Source organism: Salvia hispanica, chromosome 2 (genome assembly GCF_029641045.1).
Source record: "Salvia hispanica isolate PSC_SH4W2 chromosome 2, Shi_PSC_v1, whole genome shotgun sequence".
In the NCBI taxonomy this organism is placed as follows: domain Eukaryota; kingdom Viridiplantae; phylum Streptophyta; class Magnoliopsida; order Lamiales; family Lamiaceae; genus Salvia; species Salvia hispanica.
In genome coordinates, this window is record NC_142693.1 from 22,622,429 (window position 1) to 22,638,506 (window position 16,078).

The following is a 16,078-nucleotide window of genomic DNA, read 5'->3' on the forward strand; positions in this document are numbered from 1 at the left end:
TCACGTGGGGATTAAAATAGGGAATATGTGACAAATATAGTTGCCCATCCTCAATTTTGGAGATTTTGGTAAAGTTAAATTTATTGAATCTTGAATTTCACGTGACAAATTTTTATAGTCTCAAATTGTGATGGATGATTTTTACAAAATGAATGTATCTAATTCTCCCACCGTGACAAATTAAAACCAATTTTATGAATTAAAGAATAAAACCACAAAATTCATAAGGCTTGAAATAATAGATCACTCTAACAAAATAAATCAATATTGGGCCTGAGATTTATTGAGGGCCCTTGTATAAAGCCCAAATTATACACTTAGTCATTTCCATTTGCTAATAGTCCAACCTCAATTTTTGAATGATGATCAATCAAATCCGACCTATAGCAATATTTAATGGGTTAATAGCCCGCAAATATAGGCCTATTTCAGGTTTTTATAACTAACTTTGAAGGTAGTAAAAATACATGAACTTTTAGCTCGTAGCAAATTTATTACAAAATCAAATTATATCAAAGGCAGCATCAAAAAGTTCTAAAACGTTGTCGTCTTGATACGTGATGACATGTTCGAATGTCTAAATAGATCAAAACAACATCATTTCGTCGAAAAATACATAAAAAAAAAAATCAAATGAAATATAAACATTCACCTAATTAATCATCATTTGATGTGTTGACTTGTCAAAGTACTAATTTTGTCATCAATATTTAGTAAAATTAAACATTTAAACAAAAGAAATTCTCATTTATAGACTACAAAGGTAAAACAAAGGCAATTACGACCTAAACATCATTTGACTAACATCAAATTAAAATTTAATTAAGTTAGGGCTCTAATTGCGAGCTGTAGTTGGTGGTATGTCATTTTTCACTCACACCTAATATACTTGTTTACTGCTCAATCTTGTTTGTAGTATTATAATTAAATGCATTCTTAATGATAAAATAATTATTACTTGATTTAATTTTGTTTAGTATTTTGACATTACATTACATGTTAAGATTATCATCCACCGTAGCTTAATGGTTGTTAGCTTAATGATCAAAGGCTCAAAGGTGTTTGTTGGTATCTTGTCTTATATCATTAGGTATTGAGATCATGCACATTGTTTTTTATCCCTGGCTTGACATCGCCTACATATTGTATTGAATTAGGTAAACAATTTATGCGTCATCTCTTTTATATTTGTGATTATATGTATTTATTTTCTGCGTTTCGCTTTATGTTCATTTTGGATCTCTTCTTAACATCGAAACTCCAACAATTTTAGGCCAATTGTTTCCACAGGATTTTTACAATGTTAGTCTGAAAGTTCTCTTTCATTTTTGTATGTTTTAGTTTTATCTAACAGTTGTTGTGATTCACTTTGTGTTTGTTATAAATGACTCTCAGTTTCAACCATGTTATAAATGCCAAAAGTTTGGCAGCTATAGAATGATTTCTTAAGTTCAAACAACCACCAAATTTGAATATATTTCAGCAAATAAGTACAAATAAACGTTTCTGGTAAAATATTCCTTTCATTGAAAAGTAGTTATAAGAATTTCTACAGCCGCCATAAACTTATTTTCTTGAGCAATGCTAATTGTTGGCTTAAATAATGGACCATGTAACAACACATAACTAATTTTAAATGCAGAACGCAGAACTAAAGCACGAAAGTTCATTGTTAGATAAAATGAAGTTCATAATTAGTAGCACTTTGTTAGTTTATATTAACATTTTACGTGCAATATGTATGACACGAAAGAACATTGTTAGATAAGACGAAGTTCATTATTGGCAGTATGTTTTTATTTCATCAACATTTTATGTGCAATATGTTCGACTCTCACAAGATGTTCTAAAATGACCTAAAAACGAACTAACAATGACCCCTGTGTTACGGTTTAAAACCGGTTTTGCATATAATACAACCCCAACCCTGTCTGTTTTACTCTAAATTTTCATCCAACCTAAAAGCAAGCATGAGAAGAGTGTCTTCCATTTCTTTACTTGATTGAGTATTTCCATCCTCATCAATCCGATTTCTCTGCGGCCAACATTATTCCTTTTTCCGACACCACCACCACCAACTCCCCTATAAGAGAAATGACAGCTTGGGGTGCAGTTATTTCTCTCAAGAATACAATTCTGCATATTCTGAATTCTTCTTATATTTATCTTGTTGAGCCCTCTCGAGATATCATACAGCGCGCCTACAACGAGCTTGAGCCATTGCAAGACATCCTCAAATGCCTTGACACCACAAGCGTCAGCAAGAGCAGGACGAAGGTGAACGCTTTGGATAAACGAATCAAAGATACGATATGGAAATTCGAAGACAAGCTGGAATCTCTTGTCCGGGAGCAGATTCTTTTCCAATTTCCAGACCCTGATCCACACCAACTAGAATCAATAATTAACATCCACAGAAGAAGAAGACGGAGGCGAAGACGAAGAAGAGGGTATAAAGACATAGAAAACTGGCTCAGATCAAGAAGAATGATGAATGAACATCATCAGCCTTCACAATATGAAAGAGATGTCTTGTTATTCCACATTGATTTGACGGATAAGCTAGACGATGCCGTTTCCTTCACCCAGAAAGTCAAAGATATGAAGGAGGAATACATTGATGAATTAGCCAACATGTCTGAAGAGAAAGAAGAAGAAGAAGTAGAAGTAGAAGGAGAATTAATTTCCTCGAGATTTGGTGTCCATGGACCCAAGGCGAAGATGATTGGATTATCGGATCAATTCCAACAACTCAAAAGCAAAGTTATTTGTGATGGCAGGAAGCGTCTGCACGCGCTTGTTGGAATGGCCGGGGTTGGGAAGACGGCTCTTGCTCGGGAAATATACGAAGATCCCGATGTCGTCACCCATTTCGAGTGTCGTGTGTGGGTCTCAGTGGGAAGAAAAGTCCAACACAATCAAGTTTCAAGAGGCATTCTAGCTCAAATGTGTGGAGCTACACATGTTGAAGGAAGATCGAAAACCAAGATGAAACGGAGTTTGGAGGGAAAGAGATGTCTCGTTGTGTTGGATGATGTATGGGAGGAGCAGGTTTTAAAATCCTTGATAACTTCCATACCAAGGGCCAAAGATAAGTCAATTTTATTCTTGGTAACTGCTCGAGATCTCAAGGCGATTCCGGTGCTTAATCCTTTGTTTCCACCGCCGTTATCGAGTAATTCTTTTATGAAGGTGAGGTTTTTGAATGAAGGAGAGAGCAAGGAGCTACTATGCCACAAGGTGTTTGGTAATGATGATTGCCCTATTCAGCTTGACAAAGCCGCCACCAAAATTGCTGAAAAATGTGAAGGTCTTCCTCTTATGGTAGTCACAGTGGCCGGCATCCTGTCAAAATCCAAGAAGAGAAATCTAAACTACTGGTATAAAGTAGCAGAAGAGAGAAATTCAGTCTTCACAAATGCATATAAAGATATATCTAAGGTACTTTTCCCAAGTTACGACTACTTACCCCAGGATCTTAAAATGGCTTTTCTCTATATGGGTGTTTTCCCTCGTGATTACAAGATCCCCATATCAAAGATCCTGGATATGTTTATAGCAGGAGGGTACCACCTTGACAGAAGCGAGATAAATCACAATTTTATTTCTCTATTGAATCATTGGTTGCTCGACCTTTGTATGTATAAGAATCTCGTGTTATTCAAGAAGAAGACCATCAATTGGAATGAGAAGAAAATGTGGCTTCCCCTTTTCAAAACTTGTTTCCTTCATTCTTCATGGCGGTACCTGTGTAGAGACGAAGCCGGGAAGAATAAGTTTTATCTTTCCTTAAATAAGCTTGTTGATGACCAAGAAGAAGGCGAAGAAGGCGTAGAAGGTGTAGAAGGTGTAGAAGGCGTAGAAGGCGAAGAAGGTGAAGAAGGTGTAGGCGTAGAAGGTGAAGAAGGTGAAGAAGGCGAAGAAGGTGTAGAAGGTCAGCGTGGTTTGTGTCTCGAAAATAGAAACAGTTTATTTGGCAACAAAGATTTCTACAACTCAATAGAGTTGAGCTGTGCATCCTCTACACGCTTTCTCCTTTTCAATGGTCCTTACCACCCGTATCCGACCCCAATAGATGCCGGTTTCAAGTTGCTTAGGAAGCTAGATGCTCTTAAACTCCGTTTCTACATTTTCCCAGTAGAAATTCTAGAGCTGGTCCAGCTAAAGTACCTTGCTCTAACTTGCAACGGAGATCTCCCTACATCCATATCCAAACTTTTCAACCTTCAATTCTTGATCATCCATCCCCATATGAACATTCAATGCCTTAAAACAGTATCCTATATACCAATACAAATATGGGACATGCAAGAGTTAGTACATATTGAAATCTTGGGAAAGGACCTCGTTGCTCCATATCACGTTGCTTCCTTGGAAAACCTCTCAACACTCATAGGTGTGAATGGCAACATTTGCACTATCATCGAAGTCTTGAGAAAGGCTCCTCGTGCGAGGAAACTAGACGTCCGGATTGAGCTAACGCCTTATGATGACCAAACCAATCTTTTGAGCTTCTTTAGTTGGATTTCATCACACAAATATTTGGAGATACTAAAATGTAGTATCATAAATCCTTGGGCTAAGTACCTCTATCTTGCCCCGCCCGCAGCATTTCCTAGTCCATTGATGCTTCCACACCTTCTGAGAAAGTTGCATCTGAGTGGCATGGGTTTTCCGTGGGAATACATGGATGTCGTTGGCTCTTTGTCGGTGCTTGAAGTTCTAAAGTTGCGATCGTATGCCTTCAAGGGTTCAAAGTGGGAAGCGAAAAGGGGAAGCTTTTGGTATCTTAAGTTTCTTATGATTGAAGACAGTGATTTGGAGCAATGGAAACCGAGTTTTGGAAGCTTCGGTAGCCTCACTTACCTAAGCATGAAACATTGCTACAAACTAAAAGAGTTGTCCTGGCCATCGACTCGTGAAAATGGCAAGATTGAGTTAGTGAACTGCAATCCTTTAGCCTTGGCTTGTGCCAAGCAATTTCGACCGGATCGAACCCACCTTGAAGTTGCTGCCACTTCTTCTTTTGACAAGAAATCTGTTACTGACAACTTCCAGCTGAGGTTAGTTCTTACTACTCTCTCCACTTTTTTGAAACATCGTACGTGATTTTCTGATGAGTGGAAATAAGTGGCACCCGTATACTAATATTTTTTTCTGCATCCGTCATTTGTATTTATTTGTAAACGTTGTGTCATGCTTAGTTTATATGTGAATAAGCCGATAAAGTGAGAAGAAAAATTTACGAAAAATGGAATGGCCGGGATGTGCTAAAATGAAAAAAATGGAAAATTTTTAAGAGACAGAGATAATACTTACTTAGTTAGCCTTTATGTGCACTCACCATACCTTATATCTGTTTATCGATTTTCAGGCCCCAGGTCATTTCCAACGTGGTTTGACCGGTAAGAAATACAACCATAGGTGGATACCCGCATTTGACCGGCAAGCTCTTACCAATACCAGAAGGGGCTGGCGGTGAAAGCTCTTGGCGAAGATCTATGTGTGTTGGTGTGTTTGAAGGTTCATTATATGTATGCTGATAGATATTCACTCTGTTGAGTATCAGCATTTTATGTAATAAATAAATTGAATCAGATCATTCGATTTTAATTGGTTACTTCAGTTTTCGATTTTCAGTAGATTTATTTCTCTTTTGGATGTTTACTTTATTACTTATATTTATTTAATTCAAAATTAAATTAGATTATATACTAATGTTTTTATTTGTATGAGTACATTTTATTAGATTGCTGCACTTGGTATGTTTTGAAAATGACTAAAATCAATTATTTCATTGAAAAATTAGCACAAGTCGAATTACCATTTTTGGTCACTAAATTTTTAGTTAAATTATTTCTTTTCATCATTCTATTCCTTAGTCTCATCATAATCTACTTCAATCCTTTGTATCCTCACAGTTCTCATAATCATCATCATAATTCTCTTCCTCTATTTCCTCATAACCCCCTTCCTCCATATCCTCATAATCTTCTTCACCCCAATCTTCTTCGTCGTCCGAATCTTCTTACTTAGCTTCCTTATAATCTTCTTCCTCAGAAACCTCATAATCTTCTTCTTCTGAATCCCCCTCCTAACTGACCTTATTATCTTCTTCTTCCTATCTTCTTCGTCCGAATCTGAATAATCTTCATCATCTTCAGTATCCTTATAATCATCATCGTCCGAATCCTCTTCCTCAGTATCCTTATAATCCTCATTGCCTGAATCCTCATCCTCGGTATCCTTATTATCTTCATCATCATCATCTGTATCACGCAGATACGATATGTTAATTTGCTGCATTATTAACTTATCTTGATTTAGATTGTTAGTGTAAAAAATGATAAATGTAACAATCTCTCTCCATAACATTCACATGTATGATAATACCTTCACTATCCTTTCCCAAGCTGGATATGTCATCATAATCATCCCCTGTGTCGGTTTCCTCGTCGTCAGAGTGGTATCTGCTGCAATGAATTTAAAAGAGCTCAATTGTATGTTAAAAATGAACAGGAAACGATAATATCATTCAACTTTCAAGACAAAGCTTCTAGTCCTTTTGATTTACTTGTGTTTGCAGCAGGCCATGAGAGGATTGGAAATGTGTTGATTTGTTCCTACTTTTATTTTGTTGTGTATTTACAACTGAGGATTCATCCTTTAATAGGGTTTTAATATGTATGTATAAGGAAAGATCAATTTATTATTTACATAATAATTGCATGGATTAGATTATAAATCATAGCTCCAATCTTTATCATGATTACCAATATGGATTGCTAACATTCCCCCTCAAGTTACGTCACGTATTAAAACATAAATCTTGGCTTCAATCTTTATCATGATTTCCGTAGCGGATTGTAATACTTGTTATGAATCTTTGCCACATTCTTGGATCCCACCGCTTTAGTCAGTATATCAGCCAACTGATTTTCAGATTGTACAGACGGAAACTCCACATTTTTCTTTGATTAAGTGCCAATCCAACTGCATAGGCAATATCCAGGCCGAGTAGGATAGGTATATCAATTTGTATCCATATAATCTTCTTAATCATAATCTATATCCTCACAACCTTCATAATCCTATTCATTCATATCCTGTTCCATCAAAATCTTTATCATAATCATATTCCTTGTTCTCCTAATTTGTATCCTCATAATCTTCTTCTTTCATAATCCCCTTCCTCATTCTCTCATCTGTATTCTCCGAGTCCTCTTCATAATAATATCCTCCTTTGTATCTTCATTGTTATACTCTATTTGTTCCATAAAAATAGTCTTCTTTTATTTATTTTGGCCCGTCCCACAAAATTAGTGTCTTTCTATCCAATTACCTTTTTCTTTCTATCTCTCTCATATTTTACCAGTTACACATTAAAACACACAGTACTAAACCCATCGGTGTCAAGAACAAGATACTTTTCATTTTTGTGTGAGACAATTCATTGAACAATTGATGTGTTTTTTGATTAGACATTCTATCGGACAGTTGAAGTTGGATGGCATCCACAATAATCGAATTACTCATTAATATGCGGATTTCTCTGACAGTTTATATGGGATCTCCCAGGAAACTTCTCATCCAAACAGCTTCTTTCTTCATGAGTCAGCCAAAATCTTAGTACACCCTCCGTTCCATAGTAATAGAGTCATTTTCCCATTTTGGTACGTTCCATAGTAATAGAGTCATTTTCTTTTTTTTTTAATAAAATTCAACACATTTTTCCACACCTACTTTACCCTCTCTTACTTTTTTCTATCTTCATCTCTCTACCTTTATCATTTTCCACTTTATTCTCCCGTTACTTAACTCACCTAACACAATTTTTTTTAATCTCCGTGCCGAACTTTTTCATTTTAGGTCCTTCGCCTCTTTGTTAATAAACCCATGTCAATTGGGCCTATGTTAAAGCTCATGTCAATTGGGCTTTTCATTCGTTTAAGGCCCATCTATTATGTGATAGGGAAGGTCCAATTCTTAGGAAATTAATTTGTACTAATAGTGAAAATGATTTATTCTTTTATCCCTTTCTAAATTAATCTCATCTTCATTTTCTTTGGTTATCTGATTAGTTTTACTGGCGTCAATTTTTACCGTTTCATTATAAATTTGGGAATACTGTTCATTTTATGCTTCTCCAACCTCAGATTTATTTAAATGCTCAAGTAATGTTTTCAATCAAATATTCAATCCACACCATAAGTTTCAACTCTTGAATTAAGGTGACAACATAATACTCTAACACCCAACACTGACAATTCATTTATTTGAAATCAAACCAAAATACCAAGAGATTCATGAATTCATATTTTGCTTTGCATGTGTAGCATTTCGTAGCAGCAGATTCAAAGCCTCAAAGAGCTCTCCTGCAAATTAAAAATGTCTCAATGAACTCTCATGCTGCTTGACGGTTGCGCTCGCCTCTTTTTCCTCATGATCATGCGTATATTCGTAGCCATTCTATTTCTCATTCTCCTCATCTTCATCCCCATCAATGCCCTTGCCTATATCCTCAGCATCAGTGCCAAATATTCAATAAAAGTTTAAAAAATGATCACATATACAGATATACAATACCTTCATTATCCTCTCCTTGATCGGAAATTTCTCCACATCACCGTCATCATTCTCTTCCTCGACATCAGACTTGCTCCTGCAGTAATGAATTTGAAAGAGCACCAAACAAAAAATAATTTACATGTTGTAAACTGTCACATCCCTATAAAAACAATGAATGATTTTGAACTGCAGATAGAAAAATGTGGCGTCTCACCTCTCATAATACTTCATACGATTGACTCGCCTGAAAATTGATACATAAATATCCAGAAGTTAGGGGTGCATTATATTGCTAACTCTACTAATTTATCAATGCAGTGTATTAAAAATGTCAACACAATGACATTTAAATATCAACACATAATGTCAACACAGTGTATTGAAATGTCAACAAAATTATGTATTGACATTTTAATATCATCGTGTTTACAATTTTAACACAATGCATTGATAAGCAACTTAAGAAGTTAGCAATTAATCACACCTCCCAGAAGTTATACATAAATATCCGAAAAAATAATGTACATGTTTTCAACTGTCACATCTTTTTGGTAAAAGGAAATGAGAGAAAGCTTATGTTGTCTTTGTTCTATGCCTCAAATGCAAACAAGTTCAGTTGATTCAACAAAACAATACATGTAATGAAATAACTTTGTGATGTCAAAACAAAGTGAAACACGAAAAAGACATGATAGAACAATGTCTGATTTTGAACTGCAGATAGAAAATGTGATGTCTCACCTTTCCTGATACGTCATATGGTCGACTCGCCTGAAAATTGATACATAAATATCCGAGTTATAACACTTAATTCGATACATCAAATTTTCAATTAGAATTTGAACATATGTTAAGACTAAGACATGATTTGATCTGTAGATGCATGGATGACTAACCTTTCAAGTTTGATAGTTGTCGGTTTCTCGTAATAAGAAGAAGAGACAATAACATGAGGCATAACACCATCATCTGGTATTAACTGTCTGGCCGAAGTCAATGCTAAAGGATTGCAGTCCTCTAATTCAATCATTCTGGTTGGATTTTCACTTGGCCACGGAGCCAGAGAAGCAGGCTTGCCAATCTCTTTTAGTTTGAAGCAATGTTTCATGCTCAGGTATGTTAGGTTCGGGAAGCTTCCGTATCTTATTTTCCATTGCACTAAATCACTTTCTTCAATCAGAAGAAACCGAAGATTCCTAAAACTATACCTTTTAGCTACCCAATGTGAACCCTGAAAGGCGTAGGACGCAGTTTGAGGGCTTGAAGAAATGGCAAAGAGCCAACGACATCCATGTATTCCCACGGGAAACCCATGCCACTCAAATGTAACTTTTTCAAATTATATGGCAGCTTCAGTGACCCGGCCGGGAAAGCATGATCTCTCTTGACCACAGGATTTGTTATACTCAATTTGAGTGTGTCCAATTCAAGTGATGAAATACAATCAAAGCAGATCAATAGGTTGTTATGGTCGTCATAAGGCGTTAGCTCGATCTGCATTCCTAATTTCCTTATGTTAGGAATCCTTGTGGAGAGTTCCAATACAGTACAAATGCTAGCATTCACACCTACAAGTGTTTTGAGATTTTTCAAAGAAGCAACATGTGATGGAGCTACATGTCCCATATTTGTATTGGTACATACGATGGAGCTCCGCACCGTCTAATATTCAGATATGGATGAATAATCAAGGTTCCAAGGTTGAAAAGTTTGGATATAGTTGCAGGGAGTTCTCCGTTACAAGTTAGAGCAAGGTACTTTAGTTGGACAAGTGACAAAATTTCTATCGGGAAAGTATTGAAACGCTGTGTAAGAGTGTCTATTTCCCTTAGCAACCTGAAACCAACATGATTGGATATTGGTGGTAAGGACCATAGAAAAGGAGAGAACGTGTGAACGATGCACAGTTCAATCTCACCGAGTTGCCAAACTCTTTGATGCCAAATAAAATGTTATTTTCGAGACACAAGCCGCGCTGACCGTTTATAACTTCTTCACTGGCATCAACCAACTTATTTAAGACACGATAAAACTTGTGCTTACTAGCTTCTCCTCTGCACACGTGTCACCATGAAGAATGGAGCCAACAAGATTTATACTTGCGATAAGTTGACTCACAAGAAGTTTTATCGACACTCCTGAAGTTGCGTAAAACAAGACTATAGTCGAAAGCTAGATCCGTCAAACATTTCCAATCACACCACAACCCCTTAGCAGTCAACATATTGACTATCTTGAAAGGTGGGGTGTCATAATGTAGAGGGAAAACTCCCATAAACAGAAAAGGCATTTTAAGACTCTGAGGTAAGTAATCGTAGCTTGGAAAAAGTACCTTTGATATTTCATTATATGCATCTGTGAACACTGAATTTCTCCTTTCTGCTACTTCATTCCAGTAGACTGGATCTCTGTTATGCTCGGATTTGGATAGGATGTCAGCAACAGTGAGTATCAAGAGAGGGAGACCTTCACAGAGCTTGGCAATTTTGGTGGCAAGTTTGTGAAGTTGAGGAGGGCAAATCTCATCACCAAACACCTTCTCACATAGTAGCTCCATACCCTCTTCTTCGTTTAAAATCTGCACCTCATACAAAGAACGACCACTCAGATAATCTCCAATCCATTTTCGATGCCGGTCAGTAAATAAGACATTAGTACATCCCATTTCTATGTATGGTAAGTGATTGACATCATCCAACACAATTAAGGAATTCTTTCCATACAATTGTTTTTTCAAGTAGTCACCTATTTCTTCATCTCCTTGTGTAGTTCCACAGAGTTGTGCTACAATGCCTCGTGAAATTTGACCGATCGGTTGATGCACTCTACCTACAGTGAGCCACGCGCGACACTCATATTTGCTCTGAATTTCTTCGTCTTGATAAATTTGCATAGCAAGAGTGGTCTTCCCAATGCCTGCTGTTCCATAAAGTCCATACACATGATTCCAGCCTATATTTCTTTGCAGAAGACCAGTTTTGAGTTTTTGGAATTGGACTGATAACCCAATCATCTTTGAGTTGGTTCCCTGAAAACCAATTTCCGTGGAAATAGGTTTGTCTCGAGGCATGTTCTTTACTTCATAAATGTAGTCCTTCTTCATACCCTCGATCGCATGGATCAAGATGTTTACATCATACAGCAGATTCTGCAGATCAACGGGGACTATCTCTGGAAGACTTTCGAGTTGTGAAGGAATCTGTTGAGTGAGAAGGGATTCCAACGAGTCTTCAAATTTCCAAATTACATCTCTGATTCTTCCATCCAAAGCATTCACCTTCTTCCTGCTCTTGCTCGGCCTCGTCTTGTCCAAACTTTCCAGAATTTCAGGCAACGGCTCCAGCTTCTTGTACACGACTTGCATGATTTCTTGAGAGCGACCAACAAGGCTGAAACGAGAACAATAGAGAATATCGTTGATTGTGTTCCGAAGAGAATTCACAGCACCGTAAGCCGTCATCTCTCTTGTATGAAAGCTGGTGGTGGAAGGAATAAAACTGGTAATGTGATATGAGTAAATCTCAGTTTAATTTGGCCATACAAAATAAGTGGTCTCATTGTGTTCATACACTTTGTGCCTAACTTCCTGATTTGAAGGCTTTTTTACTCCTTTATCACTTTTGAAATATTATTCTAATACTGATGCTCATAACGCGTAATAATATAAATCATCTTTTCCAATCTGCTTTTGTATGTATATACTTTTCCTGATTTTATAGAAATATGGGGCCAACTTTCTTGATTTTCCTGGAATGATCTAAAATCTTGATTGCCTCTGTATGCTGCAGGTGATCATACGTACATTCGTCATCATTGTATACTCGTTCTCCTCGTCTGTACATAATTCGGTTACTTCAGTTTTTCGATTTTCAGTTGATTTGTAACTCTCTTGGGAGTTTACATATATTATTTCTTTCGAAATCAAATTAGATAATTTACTAGATATTTTTATTTGTGTAGTACACTATTAGATTACTGTAATTGTTATATTTTGAAAATGACTAAAATCAATCACTATTTCATTTAAAAAATATGTATAAGTCGGATTACAATTTGGTCACTGAATATTTAGCTCAATTATTCTTTTAATCATTCTATTCCTTGTTCTCATCATCTGTATCCTCACATAATCTTCTTCATCCTTTCCATTGCATCCTCATATATTGTCAAATATACCATACTCCCAACTTACCAAATAAGGAGACATAATTAAAGGAGGAAATATGTAATTGATAGGTAATTGATAGGGAGCATATTTGCCTAAGAATTAGAATGATTGTATGCCGTAATTATAGTGTAACAACTCCTATATTAAGGGGGATGGATCATTCTAATGAATACACAACACAATACATTGTCTCCTACATCTTCTTTCAATATGGTATCACGAGCAGGTTCGGGCTCAGAAAAATTTCATCACCGCCCGTAATATACCTCTCCCAACCTTCTTTTCAATCCTACAGCAAACACAAGCAATATGTCCGATTCTGAAACAGAAAACATGTCAGAAACAACCAACAACAAAAACACCGATTCCCACCCAAACCCTTCACCCTTCCCTGCGGAACTCGCCGCACAATTTGCGGAGTTCCTGCGGCTGAGCATGAGTTCGATCCCCAACAAAACTCCAGAAAAGACTCATCACCCCGAATCGTTGGGTGATATCACAGTCAGAGCGAAACTGGATGGGGATAATTACCCACTTTGGGCCGATCTCATGGACCGGGCAATTGGGGGGAGGGGACTGACATCTCACATCAATGGAGTTTCTGTCCCTCCATCCCGAAACGACCCAACATATCAACCATGGCAGCAACGAGACCACTGCGTCTTTACTTGGATTATCAACAACATGGCGGCGGATCTTGTGAATGAGGTTTCACAATATGCAACGGCCAAGGATCTTTGGGACGGGTTGGCCATCACCTACGGCAGCGGCGCAGACCCCGTTCAAGTATACGACCTGTACCGACAGACAAACACACTCAAACAAGATGAAATGTCCCTCGAGAGCCTCTGGAATAAGTTCCAATCTCTGTGGATCTCGATAGATCGCAGAGAGATAATACCAATGACAAAGGAACGGTTACGGCTTTATCAATTCGTCACCGCACTGGATGACAAGTATGAATCTGTCAAAAAGGAAATCATCCGGCTTGACCCATTACCATCGGCGCGCAAGGCATACGCACGCGTCAGACGAGAATCAGTCAACAACCAAATCCAGGGCATAGGCTCCTCACAGAATCCAGCCGGCCTCGCCTCTAGCCTCGCAGCCACCGCTCGAAACCGCTCAACCACTGGACAGCAGGCGACTCAACGCCCATGGCAGAAACGACCGGACGAAGATCGAAGCCGACTTACCTGTACCCATTGTGGTGGTAAAAAGCACACCAAAGATGGTTGCTTCCTACTAATCGGATTTCCCGATTGGTGGGACGAAATGAAGCGAAACAGAGCAACAAGAGCTGCCGCGAATCGAGGAGGAAAGGTCGCCACTGTGGTCGGAGACCGGGCTACCGACGCCGGGGGCACGGCGGGCAGCGCCGGTGCGACGCACGGCGGAACAGGAAACGAACAGCGCGGCAGTGAGGAGGTTGTGTGCTCCACGGCTAGGGCTATGTCAATGTCAGGTATGATTTTGGGGATAAAACCCCCAACTCATGAGAAGTTATCATTTGACCCCAATAGTTGTGACAAATATCTTTTCGAACCCCACCATTTAACTCCCTTACAAAGCAGCCCCACAGAAACAAACAAATTACATCAGATACCCCATCCAGGAAATATCTCCCAAACCCACCCCACAAAACACCAAAAATTACAAAGACCCCCTCCAAGCCCCAACTTATTGCCAAAAAAAGTCCCAACTCTACATAAATCCGAAAACACATTACAAAATACCCCAAAACTTGATTTTACACCAAATATCAGCTGCAACAATTCATTCCAGGCCCTAGCAAATTCCTCCGTGACTACTTCCATAAACAAAGATAAAAATTGGATTTTTGACTGTGGCGCGACAGACACGATGTCTTTTGAGGCATCTGATTTCACTGACATATCTGATTCTCGTAAAAGTTTTGTTCGCACAGCAAATGGGCATACAATACCTGTTGCAGGAGCCGGCACTATCACACTGTCGCCCACTTTGAGACTTTCGAACTGTCTCTATGTCCCTTCTCTGGCAAATAAATTGGTCTCGGTCAGTCATATTACCAGAGAACTCCATTGTAAACTACTAATGCAGTCCAATTTCTGTGAATTACAGGATATCAAGACGGGGATGATGATTGGGCGTGGCACTGAAAAACAAGGGCTTTATTATGTAGACAGGATGGCCCACCACGGTACTGCGATGCTGACTCACGGACCGACTTCATCACAAGCCTGGATTTGGCATCGCCGGTTAGGACATCCGTCTATAGGATATTTACGTCTTCTGTTTCCTAAACTTACTAGCAATCTTTCCCATTTGAATTGTGAAACTTGTTTTTTGGCCAAGAGCCACAGACACACGTTTAAATTTAGTAATACCCGTGAGAAGGTTCCTTTTTCCATTGTTCACTCTGATGTTTGGGGTCCCGCTCCTGTGGTGGGTGGTCTAGGGTTTAAATATTTCGTTCTCTTTATTGATGATTGCACGCGTATGACTTGGGTTTACTTTCTACGGTCAAAATCTGAGGTCTTTGACAAATTCTGTATGTTTTATACTCTAGTGCATAATCAATATGGAAAAACAATTAAAATCCTTAGGTCAGACAATGGGGGTGAATTTGTTAATGCCAATATGCAAAACTTTTTTTCTGAACGAGGGATAATCCATCAAACAACCTGTCCACACACACCAGAACAAAATGGGGTAGCTGAACGAAAGAATAGGACTCTACTCGAAATGACTAGAGCCCTTGTGATTGAATCTAGGGTCCCCAAAAATTTCTGGCCCGAAGCTTTAGCCACTTCAGTCTACCTCATCAACAGATTACCTACCCGCATCCTAAATCTCAAAAAACCCATCGATGTTATGTCATCTATGCACCAAATACCACCACCTCTTAACCTTGAACCGCGGATCTTTGGTTGTTCTGTTTATGTCCATATCCCAAAACATAACCGATCCAAACTTGCTCCCCGCTCTGTTAAGTGTGTTTTCTTGGGGTACGGAACAAATCAAAAAGGATATCGCTGTTATGATCCTAAAGCCAAAAGCCTGTACACCACAATGAATTGTGATTTCGTTGAGAGTGAGTATTTCTTTACCCAACCTCGCGGTCAGGGGGAGGAGAGTGATAATATTCCACTTAGTGGCCCGCTCAGTTGTTCCCTACCTCAAACCGTAAATCTCCATAGCTTGCCAAATACAGACCTTGTGACTGAAGTTGGTCCACCAGACGAAGTGAACTGCAGTACCAACGGGCCGTCTACAGAGTCTCATACACAGCCTGAGGAGTTGAGTGACATTCCTACACCATCTTCCCCGCCTGCGATTCCTATGGTAAGCGATATTGTT

At 38.3% G+C, this 16,078-nt stretch overlaps 2 protein-coding genes, 1 long non-coding RNA gene and 1 pseudogene across 4 annotated transcripts; 2 read left to right on the forward strand and 2 right to left on the reverse strand.

Moving 5' to 3' along the window:
• The first annotated feature begins 1,864 nt into the window (after positions 1 to 1,864).
• Positions 1,865 to 5,642, forward strand: LOC125217621 (late blight resistance protein R1-A-like). Its single transcript, XM_048119146.2, has 2 exons — positions 1,865 to 5,063; positions 5,375 to 5,642. The coding sequence occupies exons 1-2, from the start codon at positions 2,095 to 2,097 to the stop codon at positions 5,400 to 5,402; spliced, it is 2,997 nt and encodes a 998-aa protein (XP_047975103.1). The 5' UTR covers positions 1,865 to 2,094; the 3' UTR covers positions 5,403 to 5,642.
• Positions 5,643 to 8,248: 2,606 nt separating this feature from the next.
• On the reverse strand, positions 8,249 to 12,110 carry LOC125216367 (putative late blight resistance protein homolog R1C-3; annotated as a pseudogene). Its single transcript, XR_016135231.1, has 5 exons — positions 9,465 to 12,110; positions 9,310 to 9,339; positions 8,783 to 8,812; positions 8,587 to 8,662; positions 8,249 to 8,513 (listed from the first exon to the last, which is right to left on the reverse strand). The product of XR_016135231.1 is annotated as a putative late blight resistance protein homolog R1C-3 (transcript).
• Positions 12,111 to 12,777: 667 nt separating this feature from the next.
• LOC125201320 (uncharacterized) lies at positions 12,778 to 13,246 on the reverse strand. Its single transcript, XR_016135972.1, has 2 exons — positions 13,109 to 13,246; positions 12,778 to 13,025 (listed from the first exon to the last, which is right to left on the reverse strand). It is a non-coding gene; the product is annotated as an uncharacterized LOC125201320 (long non-coding RNA).
• On the forward strand, positions 13,023 to 15,072 carry LOC125201319 (uncharacterized). The gene is made up of 2 exons (XM_048099381.2): positions 13,023 to 14,201; positions 14,840 to 15,072. Exons 1-2 carry the CDS (start codon positions 13,046 to 13,048, stop codon positions 14,875 to 14,877), a joined length of 1,194 nt encoding a protein of 397 aa, XP_047955338.1. The 5' UTR covers positions 13,023 to 13,045; the 3' UTR covers positions 14,878 to 15,072.
• The last annotated feature ends 1,006 nt before the right edge of the window (positions 15,073 to 16,078 follow it).

Coding starts and splice junctions, on each gene's coding strand:
- LOC125217621 (XM_048119146.2), top strand. CDS start 2,095: ATGACAGCTTGGGGTGCAGTTATTTCTCTCAAGAATACAATTCTGCAT. Junction 5,064..5,374: donor ACTGACAACTTCCAGCTGAG/GTTAGTTCTTAC, acceptor ATCGATTTTCAG/GCCCCAGGTCATTTCCAACG.
- LOC125201319 (XM_048099381.2), top strand. CDS start 13,046: ATGTCCGATTCTGAAACAGAAAACATGTCAGAAACAACCAACAACAAA. Junction 14,202..14,839: donor TAGGGCTATGTCAATGTCAG/GTATGATTTTGG, acceptor TGTGAATTACAG/GATATCAAGACGGGGATGAT.